This window comes from Tachyglossus aculeatus, chromosome 24 (genome assembly GCF_015852505.1).
Source record: "Tachyglossus aculeatus isolate mTacAcu1 chromosome 24, mTacAcu1.pri, whole genome shotgun sequence".
In the NCBI taxonomy this organism is placed as follows: Eukaryota; Metazoa; Chordata; class Mammalia; order Monotremata; family Tachyglossidae; genus Tachyglossus; species Tachyglossus aculeatus.
The window spans coordinates 23,158,576-23,173,522 of record NC_052089.1 but is presented as its reverse complement, the minus strand read 5'-3'; the positions used below and the strand labels follow the sequence as shown (position 1 = coordinate 23,173,522).

At 48.0% G+C, this 14,947-nt stretch overlaps 1 protein-coding gene across 1 annotated transcript in view; it reads left to right on the top strand.

Annotated features, from left to right (window-relative positions):
* Nucleotides 1-14,947, top strand: part of CHAF1B (chromatin assembly factor 1 subunit B) — a 33,781-nt gene that overhangs the window by 5,171 nt on the left and 13,663 nt on the right. The window contains exons 2-6 of the mRNA XM_038766235.1: nucleotides 6,125-6,311; nucleotides 9,671-9,803; nucleotides 11,261-11,378; nucleotides 13,118-13,221; nucleotides 14,173-14,269. Of these exons, the coding sequence (XP_038622163.1) occupies nucleotides 6,186-6,311; nucleotides 9,671-9,803; nucleotides 11,261-11,378; nucleotides 13,118-13,221; nucleotides 14,173-14,269 (578 nt within the window). The 5' untranslated portion in view covers nucleotides 6,125-6,185. The remainder of the gene's footprint in view (nucleotides 1-6,124; nucleotides 6,312-9,670; nucleotides 9,804-11,260; nucleotides 11,379-13,117; nucleotides 13,222-14,172; nucleotides 14,270-14,947) is intronic.

Here is a 14,947-nt window from a genome sequence, read left to right as displayed (position 1 = left end):
CCCCGGATTAAGCGTTTAGGAACTACAGTGGGCCATCAGATTCATTCATTCAGTCAGTCGTATTTATTGAGCGCTTACTGCGCGCAGAGCCCCGGATTAAGCGTTTAGGAACTACAGTGGGCCATCAGATTCATTCATTCAGTCAGTCGTATTTATTGAGCGCTTACTGCGCGCAGAGCCCCGGATTAAGCGTTTAGGAACTACAGTGGGCCATCAGATTCATTCATTCAGTCAGTCAGTCAGTCAGTCAGTCGTATTTATTGAGGGCTTACTGCGCGCAGAGCCCCGGATTAAGCCTTTAGGGACTACAGTGGGGCAACAGATTCATTCATTCAGCCAGTCGTATTTATTGAACGCTCACTGTACGCAGAGCACCGCACTAAGCGCTTAGGAACTGCAGTGGGGCAACAGATTCATTCAGTCAGTCAGTCGTATTTATTGAACGCTTACTAAGCGCAGAGCCCCGGACTAAGCGCTTGGGAACTGCAACTGGGCGACAGATTCATTCAGTCAGTCGTATTTATTGAGCGCTTACTGCACACAGTAGCACCGGACTAAGCGCTTGGGAACTACAATTGGGCAACAGATTCATTCATTCAGTCGTATTTATTGAGCGCTTACCGCGCACACAGCACCAGACTAAGCGCTTGGGAAGTACATTTGGGCAATAGATTCATTCATCCATTCAGTCGTATTTATTGAGCGCTTACTGCACGCAGAGCCCTGGACTAAGCGCTTGAGAACTACAGTTCGGCAACAGATTCATTCATTCAGTCATATTTATTGAGCGCTTACTGCACGCAGAGCACTGGACTAAGAGCTTGGGAACTACAGTTCAGCAACAGATTCATTCATTCAGTCGTATTTATTGAGCACTTACTGCACACAGAGTCCTGGACTAAGCGCTTGAGAACTACAACTGGGCAACAGATTCATTCATCCATTCAATCGTATTTATTGAGCGCTTACTGCGCACAGAGTACTGGACCAAGAGCTCGGGAAACACAATTGGGCAACAGATTCATTCATTCATTCAGTCATATTTATTGAGCGCTTACTGTGTGCAGAGCTCTAGACTAAGCGCTTGGAAGTTACAATTGGGCAACAGATTCATTCATTCAGTCGTATTTATTGAGTGCTTAGCGGAACACTGGACTGAGCGCTTGGAAGGTACAATTGAGCAACAGATTCATTCATTCACTCATTCATTCAGCGTGACTCAATGGAAAGAGCCCGGGCTTGGAAGTCAGAGGTCATGGGTTCTAATCCCGGCTCCGCCACTTGTCGGCTGTGTGACTTTGGGCGAGTCACTTCACTTCTCTGGGCCTCAGTTTCCTCATCTGGAAAATGGGGATGAAGACTGTGAACCCCGCGTGGGACAACCTGATCACCTTGGATACCCCCCCAGCGCTTAGAACAGTGCTTGGCACATAGTAAATGCTCAACATTATTATTATTATTATTGTCGTATTTATTGAGCGCTTACTGTGTGCAGAGCACTGGACTAAGCGCTTGAGGAAGTACAGTCGGGCAACAGATTCATTCATCCATTCAGTCGTATTTATTGAGCGCTTACTGTGCGCAGAGCACTGGACTAAGCGCTTGGGAAGTACAGTCGGGCAACAGATTCATTCATCCATTCAGTCGTATTTATTGAGCGCTTACTGTGTGCAGAGCACTGGACTAAGCGCTTGGGGAAGTAAAATCGGGCAACAGATTCATTCATCCATCCATTCAGTCGTATTTATTGAGCGCTTACTGTGTGCAGAGCACTGGACTAAGCGCTTGGGGAAGTACAGTCGGGCAACAGATTCATTCATCCATTCAGTCGTATTTATTGAGCGCTTACTGTGTGCAGGGCACTGGACTAAGCGCTTGGGGAAGTAAAATTGGGCAACAGATTCATTCATCCATCCATTTAGCCGTATTTATTGAGCGCTTACTGTGTGCAGAGCACTGGACTAAGCGCTTGGGGAAGTACAGTCGGGCAACAGATTCATTCATCCATCCATTCAGTCGTATTTATTGAGCGCTTACTGTGTGCAGAGCACTGGACTAAGTGCTTGGGGAAGTACAGTCAGGCAACAGATTCATTCATCCATTCAGTCGTATTTATTGAGCGCTTACTGTGTGCAGGGCACTGGACTAAGCGCTTGGGGAAGTAAAATTGGGCAACAGATTCATTCATCCATCCATTCAGTCGTATTTATTGAGCGCTTACTGTGTGCAGGGCACTGGACTAAGCGCTTGGGAAGTCCAAGTTGGCAACATATAGGGACAATCCCTACCCAACAGCGGGCTCACAGTCTAGAAGGGGGAGACAGATGACAAAACAAAACATATAGACAGGTGTCAAAATCGTCAGAAGAAATAGAATTGTATATGTGCACATCATTAACAAAATAAATAGAATAGTAATAATAATAATGGCATTTATTAAGCGCTTACTATGTGCAAAGCACTGTTCTAAGCGCTGGGGAAGTTACAAGGTGATCGGGTTGTCCCACGGGGGGGCTCACAGTCTTCATCCCCATTTTCCAGATGAGGGAACTGAGGCCCAGAGAAGCGAAGTGACTTGCCCAAAGCCACACAGCTGACAAGCGGTGGAGTAGGGGATATGTACAAGTAAAATAGTCATAAATTAGAACAGTGCTTTGCGCATAGTAAGCGCTTAATAAATGCCATTATTATTATTATTATTATAAATCTGTACAAATATATGTACAAGTGCTGTTGGGAGGGGAAGGAGGGAGGGCGGGGGGCGGGATGGGGAGGAGGAGATAGGGACCCAACAATGGACTCACATCGAGAAGGAGGAGACGGACGACAAAAACATAACAAGTAGACAGCAAGCGCTTAGTACAGTGCTCCGCAAACAGTAAGCGCTCAATAAATGCGATTGACTGAATGAATCAAAGTAGGTATAGAATTATAGCTATGTACACATCATTAGTGAAATGAATCGAGTGATAAATCTGTACAAATATATCCAAGTGCTGTGGGGAGGGGAAGGAGGAGAGGGAAGAGGGGGCTCGGTCTGGGAAGGCCTCCCGGAGGAGGTGAGCCCTCAGGAGGGCTTTGAAGGGAGGAAGAGAGCTAGCTTGGCGGATGTAACTTGTACTTCCCAAGCGCTTAGTACAGTGCTCTGCACGCAGTAAGCGCTCAATAAATACGATTGAATGAATGTGCGGAGGGAAGGCGTTCCCGGCCAAGGGGAGGACGTGGGCCGATGAGGAGGTTAGCGGCGGCAGAGGAGCGGAGGGTGCGGGCTGGGCTGGAGAAGGACAGAAGGGAGGAGAGGTAATAATAATAATAATAATAATGATGATGGCATTTGTTAAGCGCTTGAATTAATGAATGAATAGAGGGGGAGATGGGCATTAATATAAATAAAAATACTACTACTACTACTACTAATAATGATGGCATTTGTTAAGAGCTTGAATGGATGAATGAATGAATAGAGGGGGAGATGGGCATTAATATAAATAAAAATACTACTACTAATAATAATAATGATGGCATTTGTTAAGCAGTTGAATGAATGAATGAATAGAGGGGGAGATGGGCATTAATATAAATAAAAATACTACTACTACTACTACTAATAATGATGGCATTTAAGAGCTTGAATGGATGAATGAATGAATGAGTAGAGGGGGAGATGGGCATTAATATAAATAAAAATACTACTACTAATAATAATAATAGTAATGATGGCATTTGTTAAGCGGTTGAATGAATGAATGGAGGGGGAGGTGGGCATTAATATAAATAAAAATAATAATAATGTAATGGTGGCATTTGTTAAGCAGTTGAATGAATGAATGAATAGAGGGGGAGATTAGAATGAATGGAGGGGCATTAATATAAATAAAACTACTACTACTACTAATAATAATAATGATGGCATTTAAGAGCTTGAATGGATGAATGAATGAATGAGTAGAGGGGGAGATGGGCATTAATATAAATAAAAATACTACTACTAATAATAATAATAGTAATGATGGCATTTGTTAAGCGGTTGAATGAATGAATGGAGGGGGAGGTGGGCATTAATATAAATAAAAATAATAATAATGTAATGGTGGCATTTGTTAAGCAGTTGAATGAATGAATGAATAGAGGGGGAGATTAGAATGAATGGAGGGGCATTAATATAAATAAAACTACTACTACTACTAATAATAATAATGATGGCATTTAAGAGCTTGAATGGATGAATGAATGAATGAATAGAGGGGGAGATGGGCATTAATATAAATAAAAATACTACTACTACTACTACTAATAATAGTAATGATGGCATTTGTTAAGCGGTTGAATGAATGAATGAATAGAGGGGGAGGTGGGCATTAATATAAATAAAAATAATAGTAATATAATGATGGCATTTGTTAAGCGCTTGAATGAATAGAGGGGGAGATGGACATTAATATAAATAAATTACAGATATGATGATGATGATGGCATTTATTGAGTGCTTACTATGTGCAGAGCACTGTTCTAAGTGCTGGGGAGGATACAGAGTGATCAGGTTGTCCCACAGGGGGTTCACAGTCTTCATCCCTATTTTCCAGATGAGGTCACTGAGGCACAGAGAATAATAATAATAATAATAATGGCATGTATTGAGTGCTTACTATGTGCAGAGCACTGTTCTAAGCGCTGGGGGGGATACAAGGTGATCAGGTTGTCCCACGTGGGGCTCACAGTCTTCATCCCCATTTTCCAGATGAGGTCACTGAGGCACAGAGAATAATAATAATAATAATAATGGCATGTATTGAGTGCTTACTATGTGCAGAGCACTGTTCTAAGCGCTGGGGGGGATACAAGGTGATCAGGTTGTCCCACGTGGGGCTCACAGTCTTCATCCCCATTTTACAGATGAGATCCCTGAGGCTCAGAGAAGTGAAGTGACTTGCCCCAGGTCACACAGCAGAGACACGTGGCAGAGTCGGGATTCGAACCCGCGACCTCCGACTCCAAAGCCCGGGCTCTTTCCACTGAGCCACGCTGCTTCTGTCAGGTGGGAGGGGGGGTGAGGTGACGGGTGGACTGCCCTGAAGCCCCGAGTGAGGAGTTTCTGTTGTAATCCCGGCTGTGCCACCTGCTTGCCGTGCGATCTTCCGGCAGGTCGCTTCACTTCTCTGAACCTCAGTTTCCTCAACTGTAAAAAATGGTTCTCCCTCCTTCGCCCCGCACGGGACAGGGACTGGGATCCACCAGTTCACCTGTACCTACTGTTTAAAAGTCTGGCACCTCCCGTGATAGAGAAGTAGCGTGGCTCCGTGGAAAGAGCCCGGGCTTTGGAGTCCGAGGTCATGGGTTCGAATCCCGGCCCTGCCGATTGTCAGCTGTGTGACTTTGGGCAAGTCGCTTCACTTCTCTGGGCCTCACTTACCTGTCTGTAAAATGGGGATGAAGACTGTGAGCCCCCCGTGGGACAACCTGATCACCTTGTAACCTCCCCAGCGCTTAGAACAGTGCCTTGCTCATAGTAAGCGCTTAATAAATGCCATTATTATTATTATTATTGTTATTGACCACAGGCCCGGGAGTCTAATCCCGGCTCTGCCACGTGTCTGCTGAGTCCCCTCGTCCCCCTCTCCATCCCCCCCATCTTACCTCCTTCCCCACAGCACCTGTATATATGTCTATATGCTTGTACATATTTATTACTCTATTTTACTTGTACATATCTATTCTATTTATTTTATTTTGTTAGTGTGGTTTTGTTCTCCGTCTCCCCCTTCTAGACTGCGAGCCCACTGTTGGGTAGGGACTGTCTCTGTATGTTGCCAACTTGGACTTCCCAAGCGCTTAGTACAGGGCTCTGCACACAGTAAGTGCTCAATAAATATGATTGATGATGATGATGACCGTCTCTATGTGTTGCCAACTCGTGCTTCCCAAGCGCTCAGTACAGTGCTCTGCACACCGTAAGCGCTCAATAAATACGATCGATTGGTGGATTGATAAGACTGTGAGCCCTAAGCGGGACAAGGACCGTGTCCAGCCCCATTTCCTTGTATCCACTCCACCAATGACCAATGACCAGGATTGTTATCGTCATTATTGCGAAGCGTGGGAATGACCTCTGTCCCGTCCGCCGCAGCCCCGCGAGGTGTCCGCGTGGACGTGGCCGGGCCCGCGCCCTCCCCGCCGGGCGGGCCAGGATGAAGGTCATCACCTGCGAGATCTCCTGGCACAACAAAGAGCCCGTCTACAGCCTGGACTTCCAGCACGGCCCCGACTGCAAGATCAACAGGCTGGCCTCGGCCGGGGTGGACACGGCCGTCCGCGTGAGTTCGGGAGGAGGGGAGCGGGCGGGCGGCGGGCGGCGAGTGGCTCCTCCCGTCCGGCGGGCCCCCGGTCCCGCCGGCCACTGCCGTGGTTTGCCGTCGTGGTTGGAGAGGGATGGCAGTTTGGCCGGCGAAGAGAGGAGGTTCGGTAACGGGATGGTTTGGGCTCACCGGGGTGTCGACTGAACTCCTACTGCGGGCAGCGGGCCCGGCTCGCCCGCCGGGGCCGGGGACTGGAAGGAGAGCGGACGGTCAGGTGGGGGACACGGGACAGACCACGGGTGAAAACACACCCGGAAAAGCCAACAATTAAACAGGACCCCCCCCCCACAAGGGACTCTGTCTCTCCTAAGTACCCCAGCGCTCAGAACAGTGTCTGACACAAAATAAACGCCTAATGATGGAGCAGCGTGGCTCAGTGGAAAGAGCCCGGGCTTTGGAGTCGGAGGTCATGGGCTCAAATGCCGGCTCCGCCAACTGTCAGCTGTGTGGGCAAGTCACAGAGTGGCTCAGTGGAAAGAGCCCGGGCTTTGGAGGTGGAGGTCATGGGTTCAAATCCCGGCTCCGCCAACTGTCAGCTGGGTGACTTTGGGCAAGTCACTTGGCTTCTCTGGGCCTCAGTTCCCTCATCTGTAAAATGGGGATTAAAGCTGTGATTACCTTGTAACCTCTCCAGCGCTTAGAACAGTGTTTTGCACATAATAAGCACTTAACAAATACCATCATTATTATTATTATTATTATTCTCTGGGCCTCAGTTCCCTCATCTGTAAAATGGGGATGAAGACTGTGAGCCCCCCGTGGGACAACCTGATCACTTTGTAACCTCCCTAGTGCTTAGAACAGTGCTTTGCACATAGTAAGCGCTTAACAAATGCCATTATTATTATTATTAGAGAAGCAGCGTGGCTCAGTGGAAAAAGCCCGGGCTTTGGAATCGGAGGTCATGGGTTCAACTCCCGACTCTGCCAATTGTCAGCTGTGTGACTTTAGGCAAGTCACTTCACCGCTCTGGGACTCAGTTCCCTCATCTGGAAAATGGGGATGAAGACTGTGAGCCCCCCGTGGGACAACCTGATCACCTTGCAACCTCCCCAGTGCTTAGAACGGTGCTTTGCACATAGTAAGCGCTTAAAACAGTGCTCAGCGCATAGTAAGCGCTTAACAAATGCCATCATTATCATTATTATTAACAAATGCTGTTATTATTATTAGAGAAGCAGCGTGGCTCAGTGGAAAAAGCCCGGGCTTTGGAGTCGGAGGTCATGGGTTCAACTCCCGGCTCCGCCAGTCGTCAGCTGTGTGACTTTGGGCAAGTCACTTCACCGCTCTGGGCCTCAGTTCCCTCATCTGTAAAATGGGGATGAAAACTGTGAGCCCCTCGTGGGACAACCTGATCACCTTGTATCCTCCCCAGCGCTTAGAATAGTACTTTGCACATAGTAAGCGCTCAACAAATGCCATTATTATTGTTATTATTATTATTATTATTAATATGCCATAAAAAATAAGGGGCAGTACAAAGGCATCTGGACAGAGACACACATGTACAACTCACTGAGACGTAAACAGGAGAGATTTACTGCCAAAAGCAGCACGGCCTGGGAGTCGAGACTCCCAACCTCCAAGCGCTTCTCCAAGTACTTCCCAAGCGCTTAGTACAGTGCTCTGCACATAGTAAGCGCTCAATAAATACGATTGACGATGATGATGATGATGACACGGCTTCTAATCCCGTCTCCGCCCCTCGCGTGACGTTGGGCGAGTCGCTCACTTCTCTGTGCTCCGGTTTCATCCTCCGTAAAGTGGGGATTAAATAGCCATCCTTCCTCCCAGCGTGGCTCAGTGGAAAGAGCCCGGGCTTTGGAGTCAGAGATCATGGGTTCGAATCCCAGCTCCTCCACCTGTCTGCTGTGTGACCTTGGGCAAATCACTTAACTTCTCTGCGCCTCAGTTCCCTCATCTGTAAAATGGGGATTAAGACTGTGAGTCCCACATGGGACAACCTGATCGCCTTGCATCCCCCCCAGCGCTTAGAACAGTGCTTTGCACATAGTAAGCGCTTAACAAATGCCATCATTATTATTATTATTTCGACTGTGAGCCCCACGTGGCATGCGGAATGAGTCTCGTCTGCTTAGGTCATATCTATTCCAGTGCTCGGCATGTGGGCAGCGCGAAACAACTACCACCGTTACTATTGGTAGTAATTATAATTATAATAATGGCATTTATTAAGCGCTTACTACATGCAAAGCACTGTTCTAAGCGCTGGCAGGGTATACAGGGTATACTATTGGTAGTAATTATATTGGTAGTAATATATTAGTATTAGTAATTATATTGGTAGTAATTATAATAATAATAATGGCATTTATTAAGCGCTTACTACATGCAAAGCACTGTTCTAAGCGCTGGCAGGGTATACAGAGTATACTATTGGTAGTAATTATATTGGTAGTAATATATTAGTATTAGTAATTATATTGGTAGTAATTATAATAATAATAATGGCATTTATTAAGCGCTTACTACATGCAAAGCACTGTTCTAAGCGCTGGCAGGGTATACAGGTTGTCCCACGTGGGGCTCACAGTCTTAATCCCCATTTTCCAGATGAGGGAACTGAGGCACAGAGAATAATAATAATAATGATGATGGCATTTATTAAGCGCTTACTACATGCAAAGCACTGTTCTAAGCGCTGGCAGGGTATACAGGTTGTCCCACGTGGGGCTCACAGTCTTAATCCCCATTTTCCAGATGAGGGAACTGAGGCACAGAGAACAATAATAATAATAATAATGATGGCATTTATTAAGCTCTTACTGTGTGCAAAGCACTGTTCTAAGCGCTGGGGAGGTTACAAGGTGAGGTTGCACAGTCCTAATCCCCATTTTACAGATGAGGGAAGCTGAGGCCTAGAGAAACAAAGTCACACAGCTGACAATTGGCGGAGCTGGGATTTGAACCCATGACCTCTGACGCCAAAGCCCGTGGTCTTTCCTACCGAGCCAACGCTTACGTTGCGTTGAGGCTAATTGGGGAAGGCTTCCAAGAGGAGGCGGCATCTTAGGAGTCGAGGGGAGGGATGTAGTTGGTGGACTATCCTGAGGCTCGCCGTCGAGAGTTCACGTCCCGCGTCACCCGATTCGGGGTAAAATTGCCGTGCGGAGGGGCCTTGGAGCTCAAGCCGAGCAGGAAAAGGGGGCTTCCCGGGAGCGACCTTTTTCCCCCCCCCAGCCCCTCGGGGGAAACGTTATTCCTCTGGCTTTTCCCAGCCACTGGGTTCTGTGTTCCTAAACGCGAGACCCACCCACCCACCTCCGGGCGGGGTTGACGACGCTGCTTGCCCCCAGGTCTGGAAAGTGGACAAAGGACCGGACGGGAAGGCCATCGTGGAGTTCCTGTCCAACCTCACGCGCCACACCAAGGCGGTCAACGTCGTCCGCTTCTCCCCCAACGGCGAGATCCTGGCGTCGGGCGGAGACGGTGAGCGCCGCCGCGGGCTTCCGCGGAAGCTGGGGCTGGGCCGGGAGGCGCTCCTTCCCCGCGGGACCCGTGGCGGTCAATCAATCAATCAATCAATCGTATTTATTGAGCGCTTTCTGTGTGCAGAGCACTGGACTAAGCGCTTGGGAAGTCCAAGTTGGCAACATATAGAGACGGTCCCTACCCAACGGTGGGCTCACAGTCTAAAAGGGGACTCGGTCACCGCCGTTCCTCGCGGGACCCTCCACAAATTCCCCTCAACGGACCGGCGGACAGTAGAGGCTTGATTCACCCTGCGGTTTCCTCCCAGGGAAGCAGTGTGGCCTAGTGGATAGACCACCGGCCTGGGAGTCCAAAAGGGCCTGGTTTCCAACCCCAGCCCCGCCGCTTGGCCGAGGTGTGACCTTGACCAAGTCACTTAATATCTCTGCGCCTCAGTTACCTCATCTGTAAAATGGGGATTAAGACTGCGAGCCCCCACGTGGGCAGGGACTGTGTCCAACCTGATTCGCTTGTATCTCTCCCAGCGCTTAGAACAGTGCCTGACACATAATAAGCGCTTAACACGTGCTATTATTAACGTTGTTATTGTCATCATCATCATTGTGGGGAATTAAGAAAAACTAGCCTTTCACGGAGTTCGCTCGTAGGAATTGCAGTTTCCCAGCTGCCACCCTCCAGAGATCTCCATCCCTGTGTGAGTCTCCCCCGGGAACCTTGTAACAGTCATTCATTCATTCAGTCGTATTTATTGAGCGCTCACTGTGTGCAGAGCACTGTACTAAGCGCTTGGGAAGTCCAAGTTGGCAACATCTAGAGACGGTCCCTACCCAACAGCGGGCTCACGGTCTAGAAGGGGGAGACAGACAACAAAACATATGAACAAGATGAAATAAATAGAATAGTAAATATGTGCAAGTTAAATAAATAGAGTAAAAAATCTGTACAAACATATCTACAGGTGCTGTGGGGAGGGGAAGGAGGTAGGGCGGAGAGGAGAGGAAAAAGGGGGCTCAGTGTGGGAAGGCCTCCCGGAGGAGGTGAGCTCTCAGTAGGGCTTTGAAGGGAGGAAGAGAGCTAGATTGGCGGATGTGCGGAGGGAGGGCATTCCGGGCCAGGGGGAGGACGTCCAAAACAGCCTCGGGAAGAAATCAACTTCCAGAGCGACGTTAAAAAAAAATCTGACTCTATGAACCAAGGGTGTTTTAGACGGTGAGCCCACTGTTGGGTAGGGACTGTCTCTATATGTTGCCAACTTGTACTTCCCAAGCGCTTAGTACAGTGCTCTGCACACAGTAAGCGCTCAATAAATACGATTGATTGATTGATTGATAGTCTTGCATCCCAGGCCTTATCGCAGGCCTCCGGCAAGTCCTCAGTGGAATGATCCCGATGATTGCTCCCTGCCCTTCGGGCTGTCCCTCCCGCCCCTCAGATTAAAGCCAGTTATTCCGTAGATGCCGCCATCCTGCTGTGGAAGGTGAATGACAACAAGGAACCCGAGCCGGTAGCTCTGCAGGAGGAAGATGAGGCTCAGCTGAACAAGGAGAACTGGACCGTCGTTAAAACTTTAAGGTAACGTCCAGGTTGTGTCCTTGGTGATGAGGCCTCCCTGCTGCGAACGGAGCCGTGTATATTCGGACCTGTTGAAGCCCGCCTGGAGCCGGCGGGCTGAAAAGCGGGAAAAGGAGCCCGCCTTCCCCCCAACTCGGGGGCAGTCCGGCATGAGAAGCAGCGTGGCTCAGTGGAAAAGAGCCTGGGCTCTGGAGTCAGAGGTCATGGGTTCGAATGCCGGCTCCGCCACATGTCTGCTGTGTGACCTTAGGCAAGTCACTTCACTTCTCTGAGCCTCAGTTACCTCATCTGGAAAATGGGGATTAAGACTGTGAGCCCCACGTGGGATGACTTAATCAGCTTGTTTCCCCCCCAAGCGCTTAGAACAGTGCTCTGCACATAGTAAGCGCTTAACAAATGCCATCATTATTATTATTATTATCATTATTATATGGAATTAGCTGCCCCGGGAAGAGGTGCAATAGAAAATCGAGGCAGATTCAAGAAGGGCTTAGCTAAATTTCCAGGTGAGAGTTCCGAAAAGGGTTTCCCAATCCGTAAGGATGGGTTCCCTGGAGGGCCACCATTCATTCATTCATTCATTCATTCATTCAATTGTATTTATTGAGCGCTTACTGTGTGCAGAGCACTGCACTAAGCGCTTGGGAAGTACAAGTCGGCGACACATAGAGACGGTCCCTACCCAACAGCGGGCTCGCAGTCTAGAAGGGGGAGACAGACAACAAAACAAAACATTTCTAGACTGTGAGCCCACTGTTGGGTAGGGACCGTCTCTGTATGTCGCCGACTTGTACTTCTCAAGCGCTTAGTACAGTGCTCTGCACACGGTAAGCGCTCATAAATACGATTGATAGTAACAAAATAAAATAAATAGAATTAATTCATTCATTCATTTAGTCATATTTACCGAGCGCTTACTGTGTGCCGAGCACTGTACTAAGCGCTTGGGAAGTCCAAGTTGGCAACATATAGAGACGGTCCCGACCCAACAGTGGGCTCACAGTCTAGAAGGGGGAGACAGGCAACAAAACAAAACATATTAACAAAATAAAATAAATCGAATAAATATGTACAAATAAAATAAGTAAACAGAGTAATAAATACGTACAAACATATATACATATATACAGGTACATATTCATTCATTCAATTGTATTTATTGAGCCCTTGCTGTGCGAAGAGCACTGTACTAAGCGCTTGGGAAGTCCAAGTTGGCAACATATAGAGATGGTCCCTACCCAGCAGTGGGCTCACAGTCTAGAAGGGGGAGACAGAGAACATAACTAAACATATTAACAAAATAAAATGAATAGAATATGTACAAATAAAATAAATAAATAGAGTAATAAATACGTACAAACATATATACATATATCCCTGCCCCAACAGGGCCGCTGAGCAGCCCTCCCCTCCTTGCCCTCATCGCCCAACAACGCCAAGCACTTGAAATCATTGAAAAGGACCCTTGGGGTCAGTTATAGGACTGCATTTTTCTGCTCTTTTGAATTTGTCGTCCTTCGACTTAGATGTGGTTCTTAATGTAGCTCCAAGGGGGAGATTAGCAATTTTGCAAACTCACTTTCCTCGGACAGTTCTGTCTTAGAAGGAGCAAAGCTGGAGAAGCTAGCGTTTCGTTATCCGGGGTTCACCTGCAAAAACTGGCAAATTTCTTTTGCTTTACTCACCTTTCCCGAGGCGATGACTATTTACTCTGTTTCTTCCTCCTCTTTGGATTCTAGAGGGCACTTAGAAGATGTGTACGACATTTGCTGGGCCACGGATGGGAATTTAATGGCGTCTGCTTCGGTAGATAACACAGCCATCATCTGGGATGTCAGTAAAGGTAATGGATCGGTCGGCGGGGTGAGGCATTGTGCTAAGTGCTTTGGAGCATACACAACAGGGGCGAGGTACACTCAATCAATCGTATTTATTGAGCGCTTACTGTGTGCAGAGCACTGTACTAAGCTCTTGGGAAGTCCAAGTTGGCAACATATAGAGACGGTCCCTACCCAACAGTGGGCTCACAGTCTAGAAGAAAAATAAAAACCGCGGGGGGACACACAAGGGGAAGGCGCTAAACGTTGCCTGCCTCCAGGAGTTTGCGCAAAACGGGTGGTTTTTCCGAGCGTTTTACCTTCGGGGTCTAGAGTGACCTAAAAGGAAATTCTGGAGCCACTCCAGACAACCAGAGGACTAAATTCCATCATCACACAGGAGGCTACGAGCAGACCCTCCAACCACTCTGCCCAGTCAAGTCCCCTCAAGGAGACCGATTTCTTGGGTCCAGAAGGTGCAGTTCATTCATTCATCCATTCAGTCGTATTTATTGAGCGCTTACCGTGTGCAGAGCACTGTACTAAGCGCTTGGGAAGTCCAAGTTGGCAACATATAGAGACGGTCCCTACCCAACAGCGGGCTCACAGTCTAGAAGGGGGAGACAGACGACAAAACAGAGCTTATTAACAAAATAAAATAAATAGAATAAATATGTACAAATAAAATTGATCTGCCAGGAGAGAGTGGGGCTGGCGGGTGCTTTCCTTGGTTGCCCCAGATGCCACCCGTGGCTCCCGTCTGCCCATCCTGGTCCCTCCGCTCCCTGCCCGAGCCAGACGGAGCCGTGCCGTCCGAGGATCCGGTCCTGGTCTCCCACTCTCCTCCAGGATCGGGAGGTCAACTTACCTCAGTTTTGAAGGGGCTCAGCCTCAGCGGGAACCCCGGCCAGAGGGCCGATACATGCCCAGCCAAGATCGCGTGGGGCTCTGACCAAAGCCTGTCGTTTCTCTTCCAGGACAAAAAGTCTCCATATTTAACGAGCACAAGAGTTACGTGCAAGGAGTAAGCTGGGATCCCTTGGGCCAGTACATAGCCACTCTGAGCTGCGACAGGTACGCTCGTTTGCCCGTACACGTTTGAAGTGGGCAGGGAGGGCATTTCATTCTTTTGTCGCCCGTGCCGGGCGCGGGCGATGTCTGCGGGGCTTCTGCTGTGGCCATTTTCCAAACAGTTGTTCGGTGTCTAGTCTAACAGGCATCTGGGGAAGTCCCCCTGACATTGGGGATGAGGAATCTCCTCACATAGAACAATTTTTCTTTTTCTTCCTCTTCTTTTTTTTATTTTAAATGGTATTTGTTAAGCGCTTACTCTGTGCCAGGCACCGTACTGATAAGTCCCAGGTGGCTCAGTGGGAGCCAGCGTTCTGCTGGTTCAGTACAGCCCAAGTGCTCTGCATTTTATTGAGTATGTGGGAAGAGTTTCTCCCACTGCCAAGTAGTGAGAGGTAGTAGTAGTTGTATTCATAATAGTATTCATTCATTCATTCAATCGTATTTATTGAGCGTTTACTGTGTGCAGAGCACTGGACTAAGTGCTTGGGAAGTCCAAGTTGGCAACGTCTAGAGACGGTCCCTACCCAACAGCGGGCTCACAGTCTAGAAGGGGAAGACAGACAACAAAACACAACATACTAATAAAATAAATAGAATAAATATGTACAAGTAAAATAAATAAATATATAGGGTAATAAATATGTACAAACATATATACAGGTATACAGTAGGAAGGAG